The 27,875-nt window shown below is 52.0% G+C and overlaps 1 protein-coding gene across 5 annotated transcripts in view; it reads right to left on the reverse strand.

Annotated features, from left to right (window-relative positions):
* The window catches only part of AMOT (angiomotin), a 61,444-nt gene that overhangs the window by 28,470 nt on the left and 5,099 nt on the right, over positions 1-27,875 (reverse strand). For 2 of the 5 annotated variants that reach the window (XM_020980024.2, XM_020980027.2), the window contains exons 2-7: positions 17,739-17,907; positions 15,110-16,112; positions 10,376-10,498; positions 8,595-8,970; positions 5,584-5,728; positions 3,379-3,471 (exon numbers count right to left, since the gene is read on the reverse strand). In XM_020980024.2, the coding sequence (XP_020835683.1) occupies positions 3,379-3,471; positions 5,584-5,728; positions 8,595-8,970; positions 10,376-10,498; positions 15,110-16,053 (1,681 nt within the window). In that variant the 5' untranslated portion in view covers positions 16,054-16,112; positions 17,739-17,907. The remainder of the gene's footprint in view (positions 1-3,378; positions 3,472-5,583; positions 5,729-8,594; positions 8,971-10,375; positions 10,499-15,109; positions 16,113-17,738; positions 17,908-27,875) is intronic. The other 3 variants (XM_020980026.2, XM_020980029.2, XM_020980028.2) reach the window with 3 other exon arrangements.

Below are 27,875 nucleotides of genomic sequence, written 5' to 3' on the forward strand. Positions count from 1 at the left end.
AAGCCGCCAACAAGAGAGGTTGGTGGCAGAGCACTAAGAGGTAGAGAAGATGGCTTAAGGCTGCTGCATCTCACTTCCTTAACACACAGGAGAAGAGGCCACACCCCTCAAGCTGTTACATCTACTAGACCAGTAAATGTGATACCCAATAAAATATACTTGAACCCCCAATGCTGCCCTTTCAACTGGAACATTATTTCTGAGCTGTGAGCAAGGCTGAAATTAGGTTTTCCCTGGAGACCAGATGTTGCTGGGTCTGACTGCCCACCCTTTCTCTCCACCCCACCAATCTCTGCATCTGTTTCTCTCCTGGGAATGTATTCATCTTTCAAAGGCCTGGTGGCACAATTAGAAGGTACCCTCCTGCCTTCTGAGCAGAGAGGAGGTACCCAGCCTCCCTGACCTTGTCCCCCAAGTGGGCTGAATGGGCCAGAGAAACGAAACAAACAAAAAAACAAAATGAACAAACATTTTCTGCTTGTGTGCCCAATGCCTTCTCTCATTTTCTGTGGCCTATGGCTCTTACGTGCCAGCTCCCAGTGGGCCGAGAAGGTGGGTAGGAGGTGGGAAGAAGGTGCCAGGACTCTGGGTCTTCCATTTAAACCCATACAGGAGCATCTAGACAGCAGATACCCCAATATCTGTTGGGTGAATTCTTTCTCCCATTTGCTCCTCAAACTAGGAGGGAAGAGGACAAGAACACCAGAGTGGCGAGGGAGGGTGCCCCCAGACCAGCCCAAGGTCCTGAAGGAAAAACAAACAGAGTCTCTGAGAAAATCAAGCTATCCAAAGGAATGGCGCTTTAGAGGGTTTGACTCCAAAGCCACTAGGACATCATCTGGGCTGCATTTCATTTAGTTAAATGAAAACAGTCACAACCCATGCTTTAATGATCGAACTAATGTTCAAAATCACTTCTAGTAAATTGATTAAAAATTAGAATGGAAAACCAAGTCAATGCCACTCCCTCAGTCCCCACTTGGCAATATCTTGCCACCCTTTGAACATGAATCTCCCCCCACCCCCAAGCTTGTCCACCTGCCCCAGGGGCCAATGACAGCAGTTGAGTCTTTGCCAACTTATCTCCCGATTTAGCTCCTTGGCCCTATCTTGAAGTGACCATGTTAGGTAGGTGGCTCCGTGATCATTTACAAGTCTGTTTCGTGAACTCATTTGTGGGTCAAGTGGACAGACAGACAGACAGACACACACACACACACACACACACACACACACACACACACACACACACACACACACACACACACCCTGTCCAGGGTGGAAAATTCTTTTGGAGGCACGAGCTATTAGAGCCCTAAGACCTTTTCCAAGCAGGTTAATAAAAACCTGGTGAGAACAGGTGGGAAGCGGGCAGTTGTCTAACTTGAGGTCTGAGCTCAGCTCTTTGGATTCAGGCCCCTATCAAGTTCAGGTTGGCAGGGAGGGCCCTTTGCTTGGGTGCTCAGCATCCTATGAGGGCTTAATGAATGCCACAGCCTTGTCCTATCCTCCTGGAGGGCTCAAACTACTGGCTCAAGGCAGCATGGGCAGAAAGGCAAGACCACCCAGGCGTGGCCCACTTAGGTGGCCTGTTTCTTCTCCCCTTGGATGCTTCTGACAGGAGGCCGGGACAAGGAGGAGTAGGGCTTTGCCCTTCTCCTTCCATACAGCCCTGTCCAGGGAGAGAAGCCAGAGCCCGCTGGTTTTCCAGAGGAGAATACACAGTGTCCAGAAAAGTGTCCTCTCCTGTGTGCATGCCCGGGTCTGACTGGGCCCCACTCTGGCACCCAGCTCAGTCCAAACTAGGTTGGCTCATGCTTTGACTCTCCACCCCTGCCCCACCCCCGCCAAGGACTCCTACATTCTATGAGAAGCCCTCACAAGTCAAGTCCTTTCCCCAATTCCCCAATTCTTCCTTCTTACAAAGAGGTGGCTCCATGTTTCATTAGGGTTTGGCTCTGGGGCAGGATGGGGATGGTAGAAAGAACACTGGGCAAAGAGTCAGGGGCTCTGGGCTCTCATCTCAGTTCTGCTCTGACTTGCTGTGTGGGGCCAGGGGTAACAGGCTAGATGTGGCCAGGCTTGCCCTCTTCTGGGCCTCAGTTGCCCTCACCTTAAAACAAAGGTAATTCTTGCCCTGTTCACCTCAAAGAGCTAGAAGGAACCTTAAATGTCTCTCATTTTGCAGATGAGGAAACTGAGGCCAGAGAGTAAGTAACTTGTCTAAGGGCACATAGCATAAGTAGTAAGTACTAAGAGTCCCAAGTCGCTATACCTGGAGGCCTCGATCCCCTTAGTTGACAGAATCTCTTGCCCATGTGTCACAATTCCATCAACATGAGACCTCCCCAAGCAGAGGGGGGACAGAATGTCAGGGTACAACTACCCACCTGCCCACCTGCCAACAGCCTGAGTCAAGCTAAGATATAACAGGCCCTTTATTTTCCACCCTACAACTGCAGGGCTTGAGAGACACACACACTCAGCTGATCCCATTTGTAAAGGAGGCGAACCCACCTGGCCAGAAAATGTGTCTGTCATATCTGGGGACACTTCTAGGCCGAAACATTGCAGGGCTCGACACTGCTCCAACCCTTTTATCCAGCCAGCAGAGCCAGGCTTCATCAGCCCTGGTGGAGGACAGACTTTGGCCTCCATCAGGGAGCCAACCTGGACACTGAGCCAGCAACCTCCCGCCCCCTGACACCAGACAAACTGCATTCCTTTCAGTAAGATTACCGGCAGAGGAACAGGCGACTCAGGGAAGAGGTGGCTGTGGGGGGAGGGGGATCCCAGTTTTCAAAGCAGAGCACAACTCAGGGCAGCCAGAGCCAAGCCCCAGTGGGTACCTTGGGGAGCAGCTGGGGCCACACCGGGCCATCTCTGCCGCCCTTCTGCCCCTCCCCCCATGGGATTAAGGCAATTGGAAGGAATTCAGTTTTGTATGGCTGGGTGGAGCCCATTATGGACTCACTGAAAGGAGGGTGAATTCCCTGTTATCAACCAAAGGGCATTTCAGAGACAATGAAAGGCTATTAGGAGGCAGGCCCAGGCTCCTCCTTCCCCAACCACAAGCCAACTGTGGCCACAGCAGGGCCTGCCTCCAGCCAGGGCAATGCCCTGGCATCATCCAGATGCAGCTCATGGGCTCTCATGACTGAAAGAGTCCTGCTCAGGGATCCCCACTTGAACAGGACCAGTGGAGGGGGGGAGAGGGGGCAGGAGCCTTATCCCTAAAGTCTTCCCTGTCATGCCCTCACCCCACCCCTCACTTCCCAGCAGAGCTCTAGGCTCTCTAGTCCACATGGCTCTTCTGGTGGCCAGGCCAGTCCACTTTCAGGCCGCCTTGGAGCCTGAGTCCCCGGCTCACCCACTCACTTTGTGCGAAGAGCTGGGAGATGGTCTTCCGGGTGTCCTCTGAGCCCTCCTGCTCCTTCTCAGCAAGCTGCTTGTTGGCTGTCTCCATTCGCTCTGTGGGATTGGAGAGGGTCACTCAGCAGGGACCAGCACACTGGCTTCTGACCACATAGGCTTCTCGCCCCTTAGACACAGACCCTGACAGACATTAGCTTGCTCCTTCTTGCCAAACCCAAGAATGGGGGACTAGAAATATATGACCCCAAACCTGAGCCCCCAAAGGAAGTTGGCTCACCAGGGAGAAAGAGGGGAAGACCACATGATGCCGCCTCCATGTTGTGAAAACAATCAAGCACCATGACCCAAGAGGACGGGCCTCAAGAGGCTCATCCCCAGGACAGCCCAGAGCCTTTGGAATGTTGGAACTGGCAGCAGCTTGCTCAGCTTGGCCCCAGGGGGCAGGACGAGCAACAGCAGGGGAAAGGTGTGGGGAGCCAAATTCAGTCTCCATGGAAGGAAAAACTTGCTGCCAATGAGAACAGTCCAACGTAATCTGGGCTGCCTGGGGATGAGCCCTGAGTGGGTTCACCTATGAGGACAGCTTTAGAGGGATGGACGGCCCCTCATTAGGGGCATTGAAGCCCTGGTTGGGCCTAGATGCCTTCTAAGATCCCTGACAAAGTTGTGCCTCCCTGTGATTAAAGCAGATGAGAACCATGGAAGGCAGTTAGAAGAACCAGGTTCTAATGCCAACTTTGCCACTCACTATAAAGGCACTTAGCACAGTGCCTGGCACATAGTGGGCACTTAATAAATGTTGACTTATTAACAGTGACCCTGGGCAAAGTACTTTGCCTTTTTCAGCCTCAGTTTCCTCCCCTTGGTGGCCTCTGAGCTCCCTTCCAGCTCTGACCCTGTGAGTCTATGAAAAAGGCTTAGAGATCATGAGGCCCAATTCTGCCTCTCCCCAGTTTACAGAGAAGGAAACAAGCTGGAGAGGGAACCAGGGACAGAAGTACTGAATTTCAGGGGCTGTGTGAGATCAGGTGAGCTCCCTGGACCTTGGTTGAATGAGGCCGCTTGGCTGGAGGACCTGTATGGTCCCTTCTAGCCTATGGCCTTGGAGGCTGAGCTGCCCAGTGGGTACTCAGCTTGTGTGGCTCACAAGGAAGTGGCCTCTGTCCCGCCTCTGGAGCAGTCCTTCAAACCTGGAGGACAGCTGCTGTGGCTTTCCTACATTTGCTCTTTTCAGGCTCAAATAATCCCAGGGTCCTCCATCCACCCTCAGGTGACTCGCCTAAGGTACTCTGTTTTCAAGAAGATAGGATTCTAAGGAGGCCTGGGCTTGTAAGTTAGAGGCGAAAGCAGAGAGGGTCTACTAGAGCTACCTGGGGCTAAGCCCCTCCTGTGAGCCCTGATTGGGGCAGGCCAGGGAGAGTGGCTGTCTAGAGGCATGCCAACTTATGTCACCTCCACACAGGGCCCTCCCCAGAAAATCCCCCATTCTTTCACTGAAGAGACAAAAAAGACCATCAGGAACCAGAGGCTGTCCAAGGGGAGAGCCGCCTGTGCTCCTTAGGAGGGCCGTAGAGCTGGGACAGGCTGCCCCTCCCCATTGTGTCAGTGTCTGTCTGTCTCTCCCCTCTCCCTGTCTTTGTCTCTCTCACACACACATCCCACACACCCGCACACACGTGTGTACACATGCATCCACACATGTGCACATGCGTGCACACACTCCACTGGGCAGACGAGAGGGAGGGAGCAGGGGCCCCAAGCAGGAACTGTTCTCTCGTTCTCACTGGGGCCACCCTGGGAGCAGAGTATGCTCTTCCAGGTCATTTCTGAGCTCCCTTTACTCAGGACTGGCTATTTCGGCAGGTTCTTCCCAGCTGGAAAGAAAAGGAGATGCAGAAGAAAGAATTGTGCATTTGGAGTCATGAACCCCAGATTCCAATCCCACTTGTGTGACCTTGGGTAAGTCTCTGGCCTTCTGCCCCTGTAAAATGGGGGGGGGCATGACTTGATGATTCCGAAGTCCTCTATCTATCAAGCATGAATCTAACTAATTTCTCGAATCTCACCCCCAGACTTTCATGCCCTGGAACTGACTACCACTGCCAGATGGCCCATATTTCAACTGTCCATGTCCCATTCTTCAGCTCTTTCCCCAAATTCCCCAGGCTCTGATGACCAAGTGCTGCGCCAGCAGGCAGGGAACCTCACCTCGAAGGTCTCGATTAAAGTCATGGAGTCTGCGGATCTCCCCCTCAAGTTTGTTTCTCATGGCCTTCTCCAGGGTCTCTCTCTTGGAAGAGGTCTTCACTAGGTTTTCATAGGCCTCCGAGACACGCTGGATTTCTGTCTCCAGCTAAAAAGGGGACCAAAACAGAATAGAGACTTAGCAATAATGTTTTAGGGCATGGGAGGGAGAAGAATGGGTCAGCCTCCAGCTTGATACAGACATTCAGGGAGCAAGAGTGAGTGCTAACAATAGCACTACTAGGGCTGTACCCGAAAGAGATCAAAGAAAAGGGAAAAGGCCCCACATGTGTGGGCTCTTTGTGTGGTGGACAAGAATTGGAAATGGAGGGGATGCCCGTCCATTGGGGAATGGCTGAACAAGTTGTGGTATATGAATGTAATGGAATACTATTGTGCTATAAGAAATGATGAACAGGCTGACTTCAGAAAAACCTGGAAAGACTTATACGATCTGATGCTGAATGAAGTGAGGAGAACCAGGAGAACGTTGTACACGGCAATAGCAACATTGTGTGATGATCAACTGTGAATGACTTTGCTATTCTTAGCATACAATGATCCAAGGCAATCACTCAGGAAGGAAAATGCACGTCCAGAGAAAGAACTACGGAGTCTGAATGCAGATCGAAGCACACTTTTTTTTTAAGCTTTCTTTCCTTCTTTCATTTTTTTTGGGTTCAAGTTTTCTTCCATAAAATGACTAATATGAAATATGTTTTACATGATTGCCTATGTACAACCTATATCAGATTGCTTACTATTTCAGGGAGGGGAGAGGGGAGAGAGGGAAGCAGAATTTGGAACTCAAAACGTAAAAAAAAAAATGCTAAAAATTGTTTTTACATGTAATTGGGGAGAAATATTATTTTAAAAAAAAAAGAGTAAGTGCTAATGTGCCCACCAGGAGAGCTCGCCATTCCAGAGGGTTCAGGGTCAAGGTAAATTAGGAGTTTACCAAGACCTTGGTTTGGCCCAGCTGAAAAAACAAAATGGCCCTAATTTGTCCTACATAGAGAATCTCAGAGTTGAAAGGGGTCTTGAAGGCTGTCTGGTCACCAAGTTAACAGGCCTTTGTCAAGTGTCTACTATGTGCCAACCACTGGTCCACCCTAAGGAAGGTGGTGAGCTCTCAGTGACCTGCACAAGCATCATGTCATCCTACTTACAAGATCCCTGCCATAAGGGGAGGGGAGCACAAATGACTTGTTCCATTTTACCACAGAAAGACCGAATAATCTACCTAAGGTCCCACAATATCCCAGAGTTGGGATCAAAGAGCCTCGCCTTGAGCACCAGCCCCTAGGTTGGGATATTCTTTCAACCCTCAGAAAATGAGATGGAAGCTTAGAAAACAAGTCTGCGTCTTACCTGGGGACATCCAGAGTCCAGATGAAACCAAGGAAGACAGCCCTGACCTAGCCCCCTCCAGTCAGGTCCTCTGTCCCTTATCAAATTTGGCCCAGTTCACAACCATTTTCCTTATCAAGAATCAAGATTTGATAGAATCAGGGATCCTGGAGGTCTCCACCATACATACAGGACTGTCATGGCTGTATGAAAGAAGACTGGGGCTAGGGAATGGGGAAGGGCTTAGCCCCTTGGCCCAACCCTCACTGGGGATCTGAGGCCAGACATTCCAAAAGCATTAGAAGTCTTATGGGGCAGCCAGTGGGGCAGCTAGGTAGCCATGCAGGCTGCTGGCCAGGGACCCACCCAACAAACTGGGCAGTGCATGGGTCCCACACAAGCATTTCTCCCTTAACCTTTGTTCTCCCTACCTTACCAGCCCTTGAAGTTACAGGACCTGGGTCTGCAACTAACTCTGCTATTCTCTACCTATGTGCCCTTAAACATGTCATGCCCTTCCTCTGGGCTCCCTCTTTGTGTGATGAAGGGACTAGATCAGATGGTCTCAAAGGCTCCCCTCAGCTCTATCTATGGCCCCATGATGGTCACAGAAGCATATCTATGCCCACCAGACCCTCCATGGCCCTTCAGCTGGGCCACACTTTGATTCCTCCCCCTTGCGTTCCTTCTACCCTCCCCATGGAGAGCTTGACCATACTTCTGGAAAAGAGATTGAGAACATGGAAGGACTCCGGGGTGAAGGAGTGGGGGAACATGGGCCCCTGCTTTGGTAGCTCCCTGGTACCCCATCGCCAAATGTGAGGCAACCACTCCCTAGCACATTCTCTCTTTACCAACCCCTCTCAGGGTACTAACTTCCTCCTGGAGTCAAGGCGTCTTGGCAGCTCAAGAAAGATGTCAACCATTAACCAGCTTAGCTAACTCAGGAGGCTAAACTAGACACTGTGGGCATAATGGGAGAGGCCATGGATGGCAACCTCGTTAACGTGACTGGCTCCCATCTCTCTCTCCCCAGGTGGTCCGTTTTTAGGAGCCTGATACAGTGTTAAACAACCAGACCCTTGCAACTTCTCCCCTTGAGAGTCTCCTAAGGACATTGGCAGAGAACAGCACCCTGGAGCCTCCCTACCCATAACACACACATGAGGCTCTCCTCTCCCAAAGTGCTCACATGGAGGTAGGGACAGTGAGCCACAGAACAGAGAGGGCTACAAGTTGGCAAAGGCATGGTTCCATTCACTGGCCTCCCTGAGAAGTCAAGAGTCAGGGGGCCTGACTGGTAGGAGTGTTTAAGAGCAGTGGGCCTCAGATACAAAGAGGCTACTGGCCCCAAGCTGTCATCAGTCACATAGCTTTGGAGAAACTAAGGCTCCTGCCCCTCCATTCCCACCCCCCCACATACATCATGTCGCTAAGTTGGGGAGGAGTGGTTGCAGCAGGAAATAGATTCTCCCAGCTTTTAAAAAAAATCATATTGGAACTGGGGCTGCAGGAAAAAGGTCTTGCGAAAACATCTAAGGAATGATATTTCATTTCCCACCTCCAAGGCTTTGCTTAAGCTGTGCCTCATACCTAGAATGCTCTTCCCCATTGGAACTCTTTACCTTCTGCAGCTTTGTAATTTTCTCATAGTAAGTGTCTAGCTCCTGCCGTAGGGACTGGTTTTCCTCAGAGAGAACCTCCACCATCTGCTGGGCTCTGAAGACAATGGCATAGGGGTCCGATAGCATGGGCTGGTAAGGGGAGGGTAGCTGCTGAGTCCGAGGCATGGCTGAGTAGGCTTCTCCTGGCTGCTGAGGCCTAGGCAGGAGAGAGTGGTTGGGCTCTCCTTGGTTTAGGCTCAGGGGGTGCTGCTGGGCAGGTGATGGCCTGGTTGCTGGTGGAGACTGCAGCAGGTTCAAGGACCCCAGTGATGTCACAGAGGATGTGGGGCTATGCTGGTGAGGGGTCCTTGGCTGCAGTGAGATGTCCTGGGCTGGCCTGAAAAGCATGAAGAACACATCAGGTAAGTTCTGCAGCAAAGAGGTCAGGGAGAGGAGCAGGGAGCAGTATTGGGGGGGCAGGGAAGGGTCACAATCCAACCAGGCAATCCATGCACTTTAAACATCAAGTCCTTTGTCTGTGTGCTCCAGACATGGAGGACAGTGCTTGGGATTAGACTTAGAGTTGGAATTAGTATCAAACCCACCGTCCCAGGACAAATGAATCTAGAAGAGCCTTCTCCCATAAGCCCTCCGGGAAGGAAGTAGCACAAACATCAGCAGCTGCATCCACATTTTACAGATGAGGAAACCAAAGCTCAGAGGGGCTCCGTGGGGAGAGTTAATAGTGTCAGGAGCAGATTTTTCTAGGTTCCAAGTTCAGGTCTCTTTCAGCTATTTCATAGCATCTCTCCATTTCCCCCATGGTCACTGCTGCCCCTAGCTCAGGCCCACGGTCTGGAAAAGGCTAATGTCCTGGCACATGCTTGGGTCACTTCTGTGAGCAGTGGGGATGGATTTTCATCAAAGGGGCTATGCCCTGGTCTTCCCCATCACTGGGCCTCGGTTCTGACTGAGGAGTGACTCAGCCCTGCCATCTGCTTGAGTCTCTGAAGAATCTTCTATATTGCTCACCCTTCTCACCATTGTTCTCAATCCAAGGATCTGAACCTAAGTGTTGCCTAACGCTGCAGATGGACATCACGTTAGAAGGTGTGGCCCATGTTCACTCATTGGCTTGCCAAACACTTATTAAGGGTCTCCTACACTGTCCCCAGTAGTCCCCCAAGGCCAGAATCTGAAGGCTACTCCAAAAGAGATGCCAACATACCAAGAGCACTGAGCAGCTACTGCCCCGTGCTGTCCCAAAGGCCGGCACCATGTTTCAGATATAGTCAGAGAACCGCAGGGCAGGAGGGGCACGTCCACATCAGCTAGACCAAGGCCTCACTTTACAAAAGGGGAAACCGAGGTCCAGAGACAAGTGACTCAGGCCAAGGGTTCCATGGTGAGTTGGTGGCAGGGCTGGGACTAGCCTGACTGCCAACCCCAAGGCCCTTTGCTCCATATCGTCACTGGCAGCTGACCCGATGGCCCTGTGTATCGCTGAGAATTCTGAGCTATGCTGCCATACAGGGTGAGTTCTAGTGATAGAACCACTGTCTTTTCTTTCATGTAGGGGGTGGGGCCACATGACTAGAAGAACAGAAGGTCCTTGAGGGCAGGACGGTTGTGCATTTCCCTTTGGTATGCCCAGTGCCTAGCACAGAGCCTAGCCCTTGTCGCCCTAGGGCAGATTAAACGTACTGCTGCCAGTGTCCAAAAAGTATTATTTCCTAGGAAAGTCATTCACCACGAGACCTGAATGACTGCATTTGGAGGCCTAGGCACCCACTCCAACTCACAGATACTTGGTGTCCATGGGATTCATCAGGAGGGGCCCTGATGGTGGCTCATCTTCCTTCTCCCCAGACCTAGGGTTCGGGAGTAGTCTAGGAGCACACCCCTCCAATTCTTTTCCCTGGCTCCTAAGAAGCAGAGCACAAACACATAGTAAAAACAGAACCGATAAGAGGGAGGCCCTTCTAGCTAGACGCATTGCAGAAGTGTGGGGAGCAGGTCTAACTTGCCAAGTGAGGCCAGTGGGTAGCCTGGGACACACCCTAGTGAGAGTGAAAGAAACAGACCTCTCCAATGTAGCCAAGGGCAAACAAGGGGAGCACAGATAGATGCTTCCCAAAGAACTCCAGGCCCATTTCTTCAACAGGGGCATCCAATCATCCAGACAGTCAAAGAACAAGGTTCCCCCAGAACCCAACGCTCTCAGCAGCCTCCTAACTCCAGACATGCTTTTTTAAGAAGTGCTCAGTGCCTAACCTGCTCGTCACTCCATTGGATACTGATGACAAAGAGTCCCAGTTCTACTGTACTGTGGAGGGCCAAGTGGACCCTTCCTTCCTACAAACTCCAAGCACTGACCCCCTTCACCAGGGGGGTGGTAGTGGGTGGCTCGCCTAATTTCCTCTTGAGAATTCTACCATCTTTTTCTCCTGGGCTCCTCCCCCTACTAGCAGTGCTTGGGAGTTTCTCCGGATGCTGGCAGTGAAATCTCACTCTATCTATTTTAGAAAACAAAAGGCCCAACAAATAGAAAGTAAACAGAAGAACAGCCTTATGCAGGTGGGGCTCTCCTCCCCAGCCGCCTCTCCCAACTGACCTGGGATTGGGGCAGGTCGTTTAGCCACTGTGTATTCAGATTGATATCAGCTTCACCTACCTCCCAGACCCCCTTTAAGGACTACAGGAGAGAATGCCTGTGAATGGAAGCATTAGGGAAAACAAACTGCCTTGTAAATTCAGAAGGGTGGCTATGTGGATTTCTGTATGGAGACAAAAGATCCCAGAACAAATTCAATTAGTGCCTCAGTGACCCCACTTGCTCTGCTAGGCCCTGCCAACTTGGGGTGGGGGAGGGGGGGGGAGAGATCAGACACAGCCCCTGCCTTCAGGAAGCTTAGTGTGGAGTCCTAATAATGTGGCTGCTGGAAGGGGAGGGGAGGGAGCCTAGGCGCACTCGGTACACTCCACAGAAACTCACACTTGCCCAAGGAAACAGATGGCATCTCTGGTCTCATTGTCAGGCTCAGCCACTCAAGGGCCACCTCTACTCTGTGTGGGGTTCATGCTGCTGGCCTGCTTTGAAGGCTATAACATACCGGCCTTGGGAGCTGAGCTCCTCTCAAGTTCAAGGCAAGCTGCAGCAGTTGGGGGGGCTTGGGTCCTAAGGGGATATTCTCTTTCAGGCCTGTAGCCCAAGAGCAGAACCAGGCTTCTCTCTGGCTCTCCTGGGCCCAATCAGGCAACATTCACCATCTAACCTCTTCTAGGTTTCTGGAGCCTTTGCCTCCCCCCCCCCAACCACCATCCCCAGCCCCCCACCCCCACCCCCGGCCAGACCACACAGTCTGGACGATCCAGCTGAGGAGTCTGGTCTCTCCCCAGGGGCAAACTGAGAAGAAGCAGCTGCGCCTCAGTTTCTCCAGGCTGTAAACAGAAAGGAAGAGTACTATAACACAGATCTCCATTTACTGACTATTGTGAAAAGGAACGGACTTCCTTGCCAAATTCCATCTGGATCCCAGCAGCCACCCAGATAAGAAAAGCTGAACGGCATTAACACAGCTTTGTGGCAAGAGGGAGACCTGAAAACCTCTCTCCCCCTCCCCCCTCAGGCAGCCCACCTGGGTAAGATCCCTAAGCACCTCATTGAAGCCAACAGGGTTGAATAGCTCCCCACACTGCAACATTAACCAAGCAGGCACAGACAATAGCATCACATGATCCTCAGAGGCCCCCCAGTCCCCAAGCAGTCAGACACTGGATCGCTCCATCCAGGTACCCTGCCTGCTCTTCCTCAGACACTCTCACACACACTCACATCTATGTTGGTCCCGGCAGGCACACACTGGCACCAGTGCACAGGTGAAGCCAACAGCCTGGAACCCAACTGAACCTCGCCACAGGAACTGCGGTCCTTTCTTTCCCAGCCTCTCCAGTGGTGAATCAGACAGGGCCGGGCATTCCTGAAGGCTGCCTTCTCTTGTACAAGCTGTTCTCTAAGGTCGCTCTTAAATTCCACTTAACAATGATTGAAAGAAACCTCAGACCTGGGCAAGAGTTCAACAATTGAAAGGAGATGGCTGCTTTCTTTATAAACAAAAATAATCTTTTTTTTTCCCAAAAGGTTTTCTTCTTTTCTTTGCTTAACAAAGCATTCAATCAATGTATAACCCTAGTGTTCAGAAAGAGCTCAGGCATCAAGGCGGACAAAGGTTTGGAGCCTGGACTCCCATCTGGAGGGCTCTGTCCTGAGCCAGGCTCCGGTGCGCGGCCTTTCTTTTGCCGCCTTCTGCCTCATAGGGGGACTCTGCGGCAGGGCTTTGGCTAAATGGCCACGGACGCTTTTGCCGACTCCAAAAGTTCTCCCATACCGATTCTTCTTCTTTCTTTTCTTTTTTCTTTTCTTTCTTTTTTTTTTTTTGCGGGGGGGGGGGTGGGAAGGAGGGGAGGAGGAGGGAAATAAAAGGATTCTTTTTTTCTCTTGGGCTCCCCAGCTAATCTCCAGACGTTCTCGGAGCCTCCCTAGCAGAGAAGGATTTAGCAGCAATTTACTCAAGGGGTCCTCTCTATGCCCAGCTCTGTCATTTGCGGATTAAGGCCCAAATTTCCACTTTTAATTGTTGGGCTTCCTTGCAAAGCCAACTGGGCTACAGCAAACAGAGGTCCCCACAAGGCAGAGGCAGCCCAGCCTGGCCTCCATAAGCGGGGTTTGGCCGGAGCTGGTCCGGCAGCCCTGTTCAACCACCACGCCCTGCCTGCTTTCCTAGACCCTTCGAAGGAGCACCTCTTCCCCCACACAGTCAGAGTCCACTTAGAACAAAGCCAAAACATTCTCCACCCCAAAAGGGGCCTAGCTCTCATCACTTCACAGCCCCAAGTGACAGAAACAGAGCCCCCAGCCAGCAGCACACAGGGCCACACGAGGCATACCCACGGAAAGAAATCTTGCTAAGAGGCCGATTTTCCCGGATTGGCTTTTTCCGGGATGGAGAAATCAGCAGATAGCTGAGGGGGGAAGAGACAAGGCAAAGTTATTCTCGTGGAATTTCTGCAACTAAATTTTCCCAGTGGTTTAATCAGTAATGGAAGGGAGGGGGGGAAATTTCCCTCTCTGGGCTCTTTATTATTTATTTAGGCAGATCAAAGGGCTTTTCCCCCATCCAGATTCAAGTTTTAAATGCTGTGGGAGTCGGTTCAGATCACAAACAATACTGGGGAATGAGTTCTGAAAATAGCTTTCCTGAGAAGGTGGGTGGGCTACTTAGACGCTGGCTTGAGATTCTGCCCTCCCTCCCCACCCCCACCCCAGCCCAAGACACTGAGATTCTCTCCTAAACCAACACCAGAAAATTCCTTGACACCCCCAGCCCCCCAGAATTCCCTGAGCTACACAGATGCCACCCTGGTCTGAGGGGCTTGTTCATCAATGAAGCCAGCCTAGCCACCGCTCCCACCTCTTCCTGCTTCATCAGGCACAGCGGGGGAGGACCCAGATTGGCACTGTCCAGTGACCCATTTCCTGCTCCAAGACCCTTACCAAGACAGTGGCTCAAGAAGGATTTGACTTTTGAAAATCCTGCAGAAGAGGCTAGTGGGGGTTAAGGAAATCCCAGGGCTCATGCTTTACCTTCACCCTAGTCTTTCCCTAAAGGGGCCTCTTCTCCAGAGACCCCCTCGGGGACTTCAGGACAAAAGGCTCTTTGCTTGCTGGCCAATCCAGTAAGAGGAGAAAGGTGGGACAAGTAGCAGAGCTCAATGCCCATGGGATTTGGTCTATAAGGGCCCTTAGAGAATGGCTCCTAAGCCATTGCCTTGATTTTAGAGCAGAAGGTCCTTAGCTCCAGAGAGGGTAAGGTTGTGGAGCTAATAAGCAGGAACAGAGCCCAGGTTCCTCTGATGACTCCACTGCTCTCTCTACTGTACTACCAAGAGGAATACCCCAATAATTCTAGGTTGTTTGGGTCCTGAGCCTTCAGACCTACAGCTGCGTTTTCTCTCATTGCAGGGAGGGGAAGCAATGAAAGACCGATGTGTGTCATGAGCCAGACTTGCAGCAGGTCTTCCTAACTCCAAGGCTGACTGGCCTCTCTCCTCTCAATGGAGCTTGGTGAAGCCAGCAGGCCCACTCTAGAGCGGCCAAGATTTTCAGCCACCTTCCCTAGCCAAAGGCAGAGAGACAGCCAAACTGGGGTGAGCAGCAGGATGGAACTAGTGTGTCCTCAGCATTTTACAAGATGGAAGAGAACATTCCTTGAGGTCCACAGTACCCCTCACTAAGAAACTGCAGAGATCCACATCCACAGTTCAGCACTGGAGCTTCAGAGTGACTTATGTAGCAGGCATTTAATAAATAACGGTTGGGGGATGAGACAAGAAGAGAGCTGCTTTACTGAGCCATCCCCCCCCCCACTCACTGAGTTTCTTCCCCATCCCATCTGTGAAAGCGCCCCCAAGCTAAAGGAGAGCCCCAGGAGACAGTATGGACAGGCAGAGCTGTGCAGGGCAGAGACACTGCTCACCTGCTTGCTCCATACTCAGGGGGATGCTGGTACCTCATCACGGGCCCCTCCATTCTCCCAGGCTGGCTCAGACGATGTTCACTGAAGAAGTGCCCGGCTTCCTGGGGCTTGCAGACCAAAGCTGGGTTGGGCATGCCCTTGAAGGGATAGTCAGGAGGGGGGCCCCGATGCTCCATGACCTTCAGGCTGGGCTGGGTTGGTGCTGGTCCTGGGTTCTTATAATAGTCACTGGAACCAGCGGGGTTTTTGTAGAGGTCGCCAGGCTGTGGTGGGGAGTGTGGAGAGCTCGTCACGGGGGCATGAGCTTTGACCCCACTGGTGGCCAGCGACAGCTGCATCAAGCGCTCACTTAGGGAGCGGACGTGGCCTTGCTTGAGATCCCGGAGCCCCTCATCCTGGTGGACCTTCCCAGTGTTGAGCCGCTGTACCGCTGGCCGTCCCTCCGTTCTCATCTTCTGGTTAGTGACCCCAGTGACGTAGAAGGCAGCCCCGACACTGGCATGCTGCTGGCCTCGGAAGTACTGGGACTGGACCTTGGCTTCCTCATAGGTGGGCAGATCTTCGCTGTTCTGCCTACGGGAGGGCAGCTGCTTCTCCATGATGTTGTTGTCCACCTGGATCTCCTGGCCCTGGGGCTCCTGGCGGGCAGCATGGGCCCCGAGCTGCTGTGGGTGCTGGTGCACATGTGGGTGCTGGTGCACGTGAGGGTGCTGGTGTGGGTGCTGATGCTGATGTGGGTGCTGGTGATCTTGGGGGTTCAGCCCTTCCCCCTGAGATCCAGGGCTCCCGCCCCCACCACCAGGGAAGGGTGGCACATTCCCTGTGGCTTGCTGGTGCAAGGCCAGGAGGTTGCGATTATCATTGGGGTTCCCATAGCGCAGCTGCTCCTGGAGCAGGCGCTGTAGCACAGTTGGGGTGGCTGGGGGGTCTTCGGAATTTCTCATCTCCAAAGCTGGGGCCTTGTGGGCGGAGAGTGAAAGTGGCTGCTTGGGCTGCCCTTGACCTGCGAAGGAGAAACAGCCAAGTCTGAAGCAGAGTGCTGGGCAGCTGGTACCCTGGGGGCTTGGGGTGGCATTGCCAGTCCCTAGCTGGGCGATCCTGGGCACCCAGGGATTGGTTCTCTGCCTCTTAATAGAGATGCCAATGCCAGCCTGACCTTTGGGAATGAGTTACCAAGAACAGGGGTGCACAAAGCAATTCACCCATGGAAGCTGCAACCCAGAGAGGGGAGGGGAGGGGAGGGGCAGAGAGAGGAGAAGAAAGGAGAGGGGAGGGGGAGAGGGGAGGGGAGAAGAAAAGAGGGGAAGGGAAAAGGGAGGAGATGAGAGGAGAGGAAAGGGGAGAGGGGAGGGGAGGGAAGAAGAGGGGAGGAGAAAAGAGGGGAAGGGAAAAGGGAGGAGAGGAGAGGAGAGGAAAGGGGAGGGGAGGGTTCAGAAAAAAACACCTCAATACCTTGATAAACAGCTTTTTCATAGCTACGTTAGGGAACATAATATGTTTGGGGGGGGATTGTTTTTAATAAATTCTACATTACAGTATCGGCAGAGGGCCCTCAGGTTACCTTCAGCAGTGATCTGACCATAGCTATAATGTAGAGATTTGTTTGTAAGTTTGTTTGAGGGCTGGAGGCAGAAGTGATTTCAGGGCCCCCCCAGGTACCTTGTACACATGTTAGGTGTCTGCCAAGAAGCTAAGGCAACGGTCTCAAGAGTTAGCTCTAGCCCTGGCACCGCAGTGATGGGAGGCATGGAGGCCCGACATCTGAACCCTTGACCCACTGTAACATAGGGTCATCCCTGCTCCCTATCAGAAGAGGGGGACAGGCCTGGTCCAGTGGAGCTCACTCTGCTAGTTCCCCTCCTTACTAATTCTCCTTAGATAGTCCAGGACTTTTCACACTCATGTGGACAAGGGTCAAAAATCAAGGCACTAGGGGTCATGTTCCAGGTGGGGACCCAGGTATTTGGGCCCCTAGTCTCTTATCTCTAACCACTGCCTTTCATCCCACCACACCCCCACTTTGCAAACACGAGCCCCTTACCTTTGGGTCATCATGGAAATGTAGGCAGAAGGGGAAGGGGGAGGACAAAGGTTGAAGGCTGGCTGCCCTGCCCCCCCTACTCCCCCAGCCACCTTCAAGTCACTAGCCCTGTTCTCCCTTGAGCCTACAGGTGCCCTTCATAGGAACTTTGTCATTCCTCCTCCTGGCCTCTGCCACTTCTTCCTCCAAGGTGGCAGGCCCTGTTCCCACCCACTTTACCCCATCCTGTCCTGTCTAATGATTAGGTTGGGCTTTTTTTTGTTTTGTTTTGGTTTGGTTTTTTGGCTAGGCAATGGGGTTAAATGACTTGCCCAGGGTCACACAGCTAGTAAGTGTTATGTGTCTGAGGCTGGATTTGAACTCAGGTCCTCCTGAATCCAGGGCCACTGCTCTATCCACTGCGCCACCTAGCTGCCCCATAGGTTGGACTTTTCATAAGTCCTGACCACTTTAACATGCAGACAGACCCCTCTGAGTAAAACCCAAATGAGAGCTGGAAATACCTGTTTCTCCCTCCCCCCCAAAAGAATGCTGCAGCTTTTCCCTCTCTGCCACACCACCCCCAAAGCAAATGGAAGCTGTTCTTACCTATTTCTGCTCTCCTTTGGGAAACCTTGGAGAAGGAAGAGGCTTCTTGCTCAAACTCGGCCCAACAGCCTGGTCTGTCTGCCCCTCACTCTCTCTCTTCCTCAAAGGCCCTGTGTTGCTGCTGGCGGAGGCCGAGCTGATCCTGCAGGCTGTCTGACTACTGGCCACTCTGAAAAATTCAAAAGGGAAGGAGGAAAAAAAGAACCCGTTCTCTTTTACTGCCAGCAGCCGGCCAGCAGTCACCCAAACCAGGTCTCTGGGCATCTGACTCCCACTTCCTCCCACACTCCAGACTTTTAATGAGTTACGGATTGCCTCCACTGGAGCAGAAAGGAACCTCAGGGTCCAACAGCCGTGTCTGAGCACTTGCGTCTGCCCCAAGGTGTGGGACTGAAGGAGCCTGCTTACTATGCCTGGGCCTCTTAGGGGTGGGCAGGGATGGGCAGTACGCAAAGGTATCTCTGGCACCAGTGTGTTCAGCAGTCCCCTCCAATGATGCCTGGGGGCACAACCAGGGCACCCCATAAGCAGCTCATTAAGGCCTCCAGTCAGCAGAAATGATGTTGGGTAGCATCTTCCCTCCTCAACCAAACTGGTCAGCCAGGCTCCACTGAGCACCTAGCTGGCCCCCAATGTCACCACCTTACACTTCAAGGGGGGAGCTCTTCCTGGATCTTGGTAGCTTGGGAAGTCAATAGGGCAAGGCTTATTCTCTGTCATTTGGCAGATGAGGAAAACTGAGACCCAGGGAGGGGAGAGAAGGTGCTTATCCGAGGTTATTCAGCTTAGACCTGGACTCAATGCTAGGTGTTAGAGAAGACAAGAGGAGTCAAAAACATCCCCAGTCCCCATAAAGCCATGCTACCCTGTAGGAAGAGGAGGAGTGATTTGTCTTCGCCACTAAGGGTCCCCTCCTCCACCCCTGCCCTCCGCCATTCCAACTCCCCACCTGACTGGGCCACATCCTGAAGACCTGGCCTTCCTCTCTCTTGGTCCTGTGAGAGCATTGAAGCTGCGTGTGTGTTGTGTGTGTGTGTGTGTGTGTGTGTGTGTGTGTGTGTGTATGCGCACGCACTTGCTAGCTCCTGTATGTAGTGAGACTTACACAAAGCACGTGACTAACAATTCCCACAATCCCACCTTCAGTGGGTGACTCACATCACTCCCAGAAAAAGCTGGAAGTGGAAACCAAGGGCAGAGGAGTGCAGGAGCTGTGCCAGACAGCCCACATTTGAAAGGCACAACCCAAACACAGCAAGCCTGGAAACAAACCCCAGTTACTGATGGAACCCAGCTTCCCGGCACCGTGGCCAATGATCAAAAAAAAGGGACGAGATTTGGAGAGCTTGGCAACTGTGTAGAGGTGTCTCTCCATGTCAGCCTGACCCCGAACATGACCACAGCCTAAGGCAAAATGGCAGCCCATTGCAGAGGACATATTCCAGGGCATTAGTCCCAGCTTGGGGGCAGCTTTGAAATAGACTCCATTCTGTACTGAGGAGAGTCCCGAGGGCAGGATGGTCACTGTCAAATTCTGCCCCAGGTGTCTGGCCTCCCTGACCCGATGGCACTCCGTCCCCTAGTTCACGCATCCACAGAGTAGGGCTGGGCCAGGCTGGGGAGGCAGTGCCAGGGCCAAGCCCTGGCTCAGAGCAGCACTACTTCCCACCAATGACCATTCCTGGTTTCCTCTCTCCCTCACCTGGGCCTGCCTGAGCAGCGACCCCTTGGCTCTTCAGCGGACAATGCCCACAGAGTGCTCTCCAGGCTTGAGCAACTGGGTCAGGAGGATGTGGCAAATTCTTCCCCCCTCCAGTCCCCCACTTGTTTTAAACTGCTATTTAAAAGAGGAAGAGAAATCAGTCTGAGGAAAAGCTTTCCATATCCCTTTCTAGTTTACAGAATTTTCTCAAAGACTCATGGGTCAGCTCCATGTCAAGAGGCATAGATTGAGGGGGGAAAACATTGTTTATTTTGCTTTTCAGAGAAAGAAAAGGAAAAGGAGTCCTGCCATGTTCAGAAACCAAAATAGAATGAGCTCTGTAGCCTTGAACCAGCACGCTGTGGCTTCGGGCACTGGGATAAGGCCTGGGAGGGAAGGGTATCCGGCGTTCTCCCTCTACAAGTAGCTGGGAGCACAGACTGAGCTCCTCAGTGAGAACAAGAAGTCGGCCAGGCCAAGTGAAATGCTCACTGCTCCTCTCCAAGTCCTACCCCCTGACCTCTCCCAGCATACCTGGCAGAGGCAAAGGCCCAGAGCTACCACCTTCCCAGGTGGTCATGGGCAGGAACCACATTGCCACCCTCAGAATAAATCCCGGGAACATAACCTGGCCAGAGAGTCCTGCCTCCCACTGCCCACTGAGGTGGTGGAGGGAACTCATCTGCTTATGAAATCCTGGTTAGCCTGTCCCACCAGATGGACTCCCAGCTAAATTGCAGGAGGCCGGTTCAGTCAAGCTGTGGACATGCACTTAAGTAAAAACCATACTCACCCCCCAAAAAAAACACACGTGGGGCAAGGTGACATCAACGTGTTTGTCCTACCCTTCCCACTGGACTTGGGCACACTCTGACCACATCCCTGAACCAGTCAAGAAAATTCACCTCTTTGGGCCTCAGTTTCCTGCTCTGTAAAATGATGGAGGTCAACTAGATGACCTCAGAGGGCCCTTCTAGCTCTGAATCTACAAGCCAATGGACATGGTTCATTTAACTCTGGGGAAGAGGACAAATGGCCTTCTTGTAGGTCAAGCCTGGCTCTTGGTTTCCCCTGGCTGTCTTTCTCCAGGGTTCAGTGACAATTCTGGGGTTTGATGCCTCATTCATCACTCTCTCCCCCAGAACCAGAATCTGAATCAAAATCATCTCATGGGGCAGCTAGGTGGCGCAGTGAATAGAGCTCTGGCCTTGGAGTCAGGAGGACCTGAGTTCAAATCCAGCCTCAGTTAACAGTTCCTAGCTGTGTGACCCTGGGCAAGTCACTTAACCCTGACTGCCTCACCAAAAAGCAAAAACAACCAAAAAAATCATCTCATACAACTTAGAGCCTGAAAGGACACTAGAGATCACAGAAGCTAACTTCCTCATCTTACAGAAGGGGAAATCAAGGCCCAGAGAGAAGTGTGGTATAGCAGCAAGATTGGGATCAGAGGACCCCAAATCTCAGCTCTGCTAAAAACCACTTGTGTGACTCTGGGCCTCAGTTTCCTTCTCTGTAGAATGAGTAGGTAGGACTAAATGACCCGAGTTCTATTCTAGCTCTAACTCTTACAACAAAATCCAGACCTTAGACCAGAAGATTGATGGAGGCCCCCTTTCCAGCTCCGAATCTCCAATGCTATCATGGGAGGGGGCTACAGACTCTGACATGAAAAAACGAGGCCCTCAGTATTCCCAAGGTTGGGAACCCCTGGACCACAGCTTATTGGCATCTGCCGAAAATTCCTCTGACTTAAGCACCGTGGCTCCAATAAGGGCGCCAGGCTGAGTCCCAAGTCTCTGCACTCTTGGGCCTCGTTAGCATAGGGACAACGGATAGGAGCAGGGCCCTCTCTGGGCCCCCAAGCACAGGAGAATGAGCCCCATGTCCATTAGACCCAGGGAAGGGCCTAATCATCAGACAACCCCCCAAGAGGCGCCCTCCTCCTGCTCCTAAGAGAATAGGAGCTCTTGCTCGTCATGGGCCAGCTCTCAGGAAGAGAGCTCTGTGAATATGGGCAGAAACCACTCCGCGCTGTCTTCTGCATCCCAGTCCACTTTTCCAAAGAAGCCACCCCACCTTCCCCCTGTTCCCCTCTACTACCAACCCAGGGGTGTCACCTAACAGGCCTCGCTGCCTCCTGGGAACAAAACCAGGCCCAGGGAAGTTAGGTGGCATCCCTGGGGCTGGGGAGAGGGCACAGTGGAATTCAGGCTCTATGGGGAAGTCAGCTTGCAGATACTTGTCCTGAATTGCTAGCCAGCCACGGTGCTAATTAGGAAAAACAGCAGGTGAGTTCCTAACTGAGGCACCCTCTATTGGGTTTCAGTTTTGCCCTGGGAGGGCTCTGCTGGGCAGCTTGAAGACCCTGCACTCTAAGGACCCAGGGACTGAGGGAGTCTGGCTGCAACAGAAATTCATAGAAGACCATCACTGGAAAGAAGCCAGAATCCTCAGGTTTCCAAAGCACATTCTGTGTGTGAGCATCCACAGCAGAGTGAGAACAGCATGCAGAGCCACACCTATGGGCACACAGCCTTCATGCCAAAGGACTGAGTGGAACATGTCTTCAACGGTCAGTTTGGCACTTGCTTCAATCCAGAGGAAGATCTGCAGACCAGATCAAACCAGATCAAAGTGGTCTGGTGGGAGCTGAGCAGTACAACAGGTATGAGTTGTGTATGTGGCCAGGTACCAGGTGCCAGCCATTCCATAAAGGGAAAGGCACTAGGCCCAGGATGTTCCCCGAGACCAGTGGCAGCGGGCATGGGAGGCACGTCTGACTCAGCCGGGGCTGGGGGAGGGGCAGAAGCCAGAGGTTACAGGGGCTACTCCAGGCCAGTGCAGGCCCAGTCGCATGCCCACGGTACTTTCTTCTGAAGGGCTTGGGGCTCTTTCATGTGTGTTTCCTCATTTCTCCCTCACACCCATCCCATGAAGAGAAGGCAGGCATATTCTCCCCATTTAACAGTTAGGGAAACTGAAACCTAGGGAGTCCCAAGGATGCCAGATTTGGAAGCGCCAGGTTCAAGCCTTCATGCTTTTCCTTGTGTGACTTTGGGCAAAGTCTCTTCCCCTTTGGGCCTAGTTTCATTCTCTGCACAACAGAGATGCTGGACCAGAGACCCTCTGAGGTGGGTTTCTACCTATAAAACAGTCTACCCCAGTTATCCAAGTGGGGCAGGTGGTAAACCAGGCCTCCAGCTGTGGGCTGTGAGGCCTACATAAACAGACAAAGTTTTGTCATCTCACTTAGGATTCTTGAGAGGCTGGCCCATAAGGGGAACACAGTAGGACAGCACACTGCCTTTGAGGCCAAGTGAGGGCCAGGGCAGTGGGGGAATAAGGCTCAGCACACACTTGGGGGCTCACTCTGCCATGCTGAATCCTTGGCTCAGGCGCTGGGCGAGCACAGGTGTGCCACGGAGCAGGTGCAGGGCTGGCAGCCAACGTTCCAGACATTCATACCAGAGGGCCTGAGTCACTCCCCAAGGAGATGAGGGCAGAGCAGAAGAGAGGACAGAAAGGAGAGGAGACGAGGGAAAGGAAGGCTGGCTCCTCCCACCCCTTCCCTTCCCTCCTGCTGCTACCTGTCCTGATACAACTCGACAGGCTCTTTGGCCTGCCCAGGGAGCCTTGGGCGGAAATCAGCCGAAGCACAGGGAAATCATCCAGCCAGCTTCCTCCTCTCCCAGAGACTCCCAATGCCCACCTGATCCCAGGAATTGCCAAAAGAACCTGGAGACCAAGTACTGTCATCTTAGGCACTTGGCCGCAAACTTCAGGCCATATACTGAAGTTCATCACAGAGATGGACAGGACCCTGGGAGCTCCTCTAATCCAGAGGAGGGCCCCAACCTTGCCATGGGGCTGCCACCACTCGATGGCCTGACTTTGGTCTGAAACATAAACGTCTTTTATAAAGTCAACCTGACTGGATGCCTGGACCACTGTCTGGCCACCAGGCATCAGTAAAGTCCCAGGGAGGAGAGGCCAAACAAATGACAGGGAAATCAGATATCTCCCAAATAGATATCAATGCTCACTAGTTCATCTCTGCTACCAAGGCGTGATGCTGGGTCCCAAGTCTAGCATTTCGATCTTGATTGGGCATTGGGGAGAAGGAATCTCACTAATTCAGTGCAAATTTCTACTCTTTGGAAATAACCAAAAGAGAGGGGTGGAGCGGATTGGGGGTAGGGGCGGAAGGGTAAGGCACAGCAGAGCTTCCTAAGGGCCACTTTCAGACTTGACTCTCCCCAAACAACTCCACAGAAGTGTGTCTGACCTGGCAGACATTTCTACAGCCTCTTTCTTGACTTTTTTTTTTTTAAAGAAAGCAAAGAAGGGGGAAAACAATCAGAGCACAGCCAGAACATCAGATTTCTCACTGCTGTCCCTGTTAACACTCAGCCCGCTACATTTTGTGATGTCAGCAACCCCCTCCCCACAAATATGCCAAGCACGTTCTCCCCCCCCCAACCCCAAGGCCTGGGGTTTCTCGGCTCCTTCTCTGATGGAGTCCAGGCCTCTGGGATAATGAGGACCATGTGCAGGGAAAATGGGCTTTGGGGGGACACCCCCCCATGCCTCAGCCTCAGCTGCCTTAGGAAGAGTGAGCAAACTGCTTCTGGCAGATCATTTGTCCTTATGGGGGGGGGGGTCAAGCTCCAAGCTCTCAGGGCAGGGGGCTATATAAGAATAGCAGTCAGGGAGCTGGGCCAGAAGCTGGGGGTGGGAGGGAGCAGCGTGCACAGCTCAGTCCCCCTTCTCAGCTCATCCACCTTGACATTGTATGTTCTTCTTGACGTCCCTCTGGGGGGATTCCAGGCCTGCCACGCATGGCAATGTGTGTGCTCCCCCGGCAGACAGCTATTCCAGCCCTGATAAAAACCAGTTGTGGCTAGGCAGGCCTCAGTTCCTGGCTACCATCAAAAGGTGACACAAAGCAAATCTTACTCCAAAAACTTTTCTTTTGCTTGTCCCCACCACTCTTGGCAAATCTCCCTCCCCCTACACCCTTTCTCTAATCTTTTGGGCAAGGTTGAAAAGCTTTGAAACCTTCATCGGGCACATTCCATTCCTCAGTGACCCGGTAGATGCTTCTTACGGATGTCTCCTGTGGACCGAGATATTCACCTAAAAAGATGAGGCCTCAGAGCCCCTGCTTGGGGGTGGGGTGCAAGAGAGGAGGGTTGGACGATCCTACCTAAAATCACTCATGGCTGCAAACCACCACGGAGCACTGCACATCGGGTAGAAGAAAAGGGTGGAGGATCAGAAAAAAAAAAGTCAAGTCCATTAAAAACAGCAATGGTGGGAGACCCTACTACAAGTAGGTGGTGAGGCTGAATGGGGGACCAAGTGCTGCCTTTGTTCAGGGGGCCTGGGTTAGAATCCCAGCTACCCGTGTGAGTGTGGGTAACTCGCTTTCCTCTGTCAGCCTCAGTTTTTTCCTCTGAGAAATGGAAGGGTGGGGCTCAAAAACCTCTGAGATCTGGCTCTAAATTTACAAACCTATTTTTTTTAAAGCCTTTCACGCAATGATCACTAAGTCTGACATGTATCAAAAATCATAGATTCAGAGGCACATGGGACCTCAGAAGTCATCAAGTCTGCCCCTTCTTCCAGAGGAGGAAGCCGAGGCCCAGAGAGTTGGAAGTCTCAGTATCTCTCTGAATCATTCACATCTTTTTTCATAGAAGGGTAAGCCAGGGCCCAGAGAGCTTGAGTCGCCCCAGGTGGCTTTGGGATGGACCCTCCAACCCTGCCAAGTCCCCATGTTAATACTTCATGAGCTGATGGCACTATACAACCCATCTCAAAGCCAGCAATGTCAAAGTAATGGATTTCCAGATCTTTTATTAATAATGGCTCCCATTTATAAATATCCCATACATTGTCTTTCTTGACCCTCCTACCAATCCCCAAGAAGTCACTTGAATTCCCGCTGCAATTTTCTATTGGGCTACAACCAAATGCCATATTTTATAAGAATTCTAGCTTTGAATAGTGTGAATTTGAACACATCTGATCATTATTTGCACTAATCAGGACCCAGGTGTGGGGGCTATTATTATCCCCACTTTACGGATGAGGATACTGAGACTGAGAAAGGTTGAGCGAGTTGCTCAGCATCACACAGTTATAATAAGTATCTGGGGTAGGATTGGAACTTGGGTCATGACTCCAAACCTAGTGCTTGACTCACTGGGCTACTAACTGTCTCTAGGTCTGCACTCTGTAAGCTCATCTACTCTAATGCCCATGACATCCTGGAGTTAGATATGTAATGGACCTTAGAGAGTAAGATAATTTTCAGAGGGGGAAACTGAGGCCAAGAGTAATGAAGCCACTTGCCAAAGGTCATCCAGGTGGCAACGACAGAGCAGGGATTGGAACCAAAGGCTTCAAATTTCAGAGCCTGAGACTCTCTCCTAACCCTCAAAGCCCTAGCCATCCCATTCCAGCAGAAGCAATCCCAGAATTCACTGCTATAGGGATCTTATTCGGCCAAAGCTAGGAGAAGTGGGTGCTGGTCTGTCAGGAGTTCCTGGAAGGCTTGGCTACCGAGCCTATAAAGCCAGGATCTTAGCCCTGGATAGGACAGGTCACTCACTCACCTGGCCGAAAGATGGAAAACTCCATCACTCACTGGAAACTTCTCCCATTCTTCCTCCCTTCAACCAATCCCAAGTAGCCCAGTCACAGCAACTTTACCTGTCCCAGCTCAGGTATGTCCCAATCCACAGAGGCAGGCCTCCCTGCCAGCTGCCCTCTGCCCCAACCTCCCAAGCAGACAACTACAGCCCAGGCTCTCTGCCAGAATCCCAGAAAAAAGTTCATTCCTGAAAAGCAGCAAAGAGCAGCAATGGCCAGCTGGGCCCTGAACTCCCCTTGCTGAGACATCCCCGATGGAAGGCTCTCTGTACCTGCAGAGCTGACCCAAGCATTTTTCCCGTTCTTTGTCCACTTTCCGTAGCTAAATCTCATTTAGACAGGCCCCATTATTCTCAAGGTCATTAAAGAAAGTGATTTGTGTTTTCCCCTCTCTCCTCCTCCTGGGCCTCCCTCATTCCCAAAGCATTCCTGGCACACCCAGGCCGAGGTTGTCTTAACAGGGGTGTCATGACACCCTGCCCTAAGCAGCACTGCCAGATGATTTAGGAGCAAACCACAAACCTTGCCTTTCCCTGAGGGGCAACTAGAAATGACGGCCTGGTGCATATGTAAGCATCCTCAGAGGCAGAGAAACCAGCGGGGCTAACTCACTGAAGCTCCTAGGCTCTCTCAGCACTGCGGGAGTCAACGCCACATACGATCCCACACAGCATACCCAAAACCAACTTCACCGAGGCCTTTGGGACCCGATACTGAAAGGCAATGAATGCACAGGTGTTAAAGGCAATGCCATTAGCACCTATCCTCCTCATACTTTACCTTTGCACCTAAATGGCCACCCAGGAAAGCCCAGGAGGCCCAAGCAGAAGACCAACAACCCAAAGGCACTTTCTGGAGGTGTCCGGCCCCCCCCCACCCCGAGTCAGAGTCTGAACTCTAAGGGGCCTCAGAAACCACCTAGTACAGTCCAACCTCAGTAAAGGCCAGACAAATGGGCAGTGGCCTCTCCTGGAGGAACCCCAGAGAGGAGAAAATAAACTACAGCTCCAGGCAGCCCAATCGAGCCAGCCCTCATTGTTAGGAAGGGTTTCCTGGCAGCAAGCCTAAATTTGTCTATCTCTTTCCTTCTCTGTCTCTCTCTTTGTCTCTCTCGCTTTCTTTCTCTCTCTTTCTCTTTCCTTCTCTGTCTTTTTCTTTCTCTGTCTCTCTCTGTCTCTTTCTTTGTCTCTCTGTCTTTTTCTTTCTCTGTCTCTCTCTTTCTCTGTCTCTTCTTCTCTCTGTCTTTCTCTGTCTCTGACTCTCTTTCTGTCTCTTTCTCTCTCTCTGTCTCTTTCTTTCTGTCTGTCTCTTTGTCTCTCTGTCTCTGTCTCTTTCTTTTTCTTTCTCTGTCTCTTTCTGTCTTTCTCTGTCTCTCTGTCTCTGACTCTTTCTTTCTCTGCCTCTTTCTGTCTCTTTCTCTGTCTCTCTCTCTTTCTTTCTCTCTGTCTGTCTGTCTATCCCGTCCCCCCCCCCACTCCCCATCCTTAGCTGCTGGTGCCTTTCCCTCTAAGGTTACCTTATATCAGTCTGCTTGGATCTCCTTGGAACAGATCTCTAGATGGACTCATCCCTTCCATTCCAGTGTGTGCTCCCGGAGGGCAGGGGCTGCTTTGTGATTTCTCTGTATCTCTAGCATTTAATAAATGCTCACTGATTCATGGCAACCTTCCCCTTCCTCTCACAGTTCTTCCCTCTGGGGTCAAACAGACCAAACCTAATCCTTCTCTGAGACAGCTAGCCAAGGAGAAAGACAGTGGAGCATTTCCTCCGTGGCC

The sequence above is a fragment of the Phascolarctos cinereus genome, unplaced genomic scaffold (genome assembly GCF_003287225.1).
Source record: "Phascolarctos cinereus isolate Bilbo 61053 unplaced genomic scaffold, phaCin_HiC Scaffold_8;HRSCAF=390, whole genome shotgun sequence".
Classification (NCBI taxonomy): Eukaryota; Metazoa; Chordata; class Mammalia; order Diprotodontia; family Phascolarctidae; genus Phascolarctos; species Phascolarctos cinereus.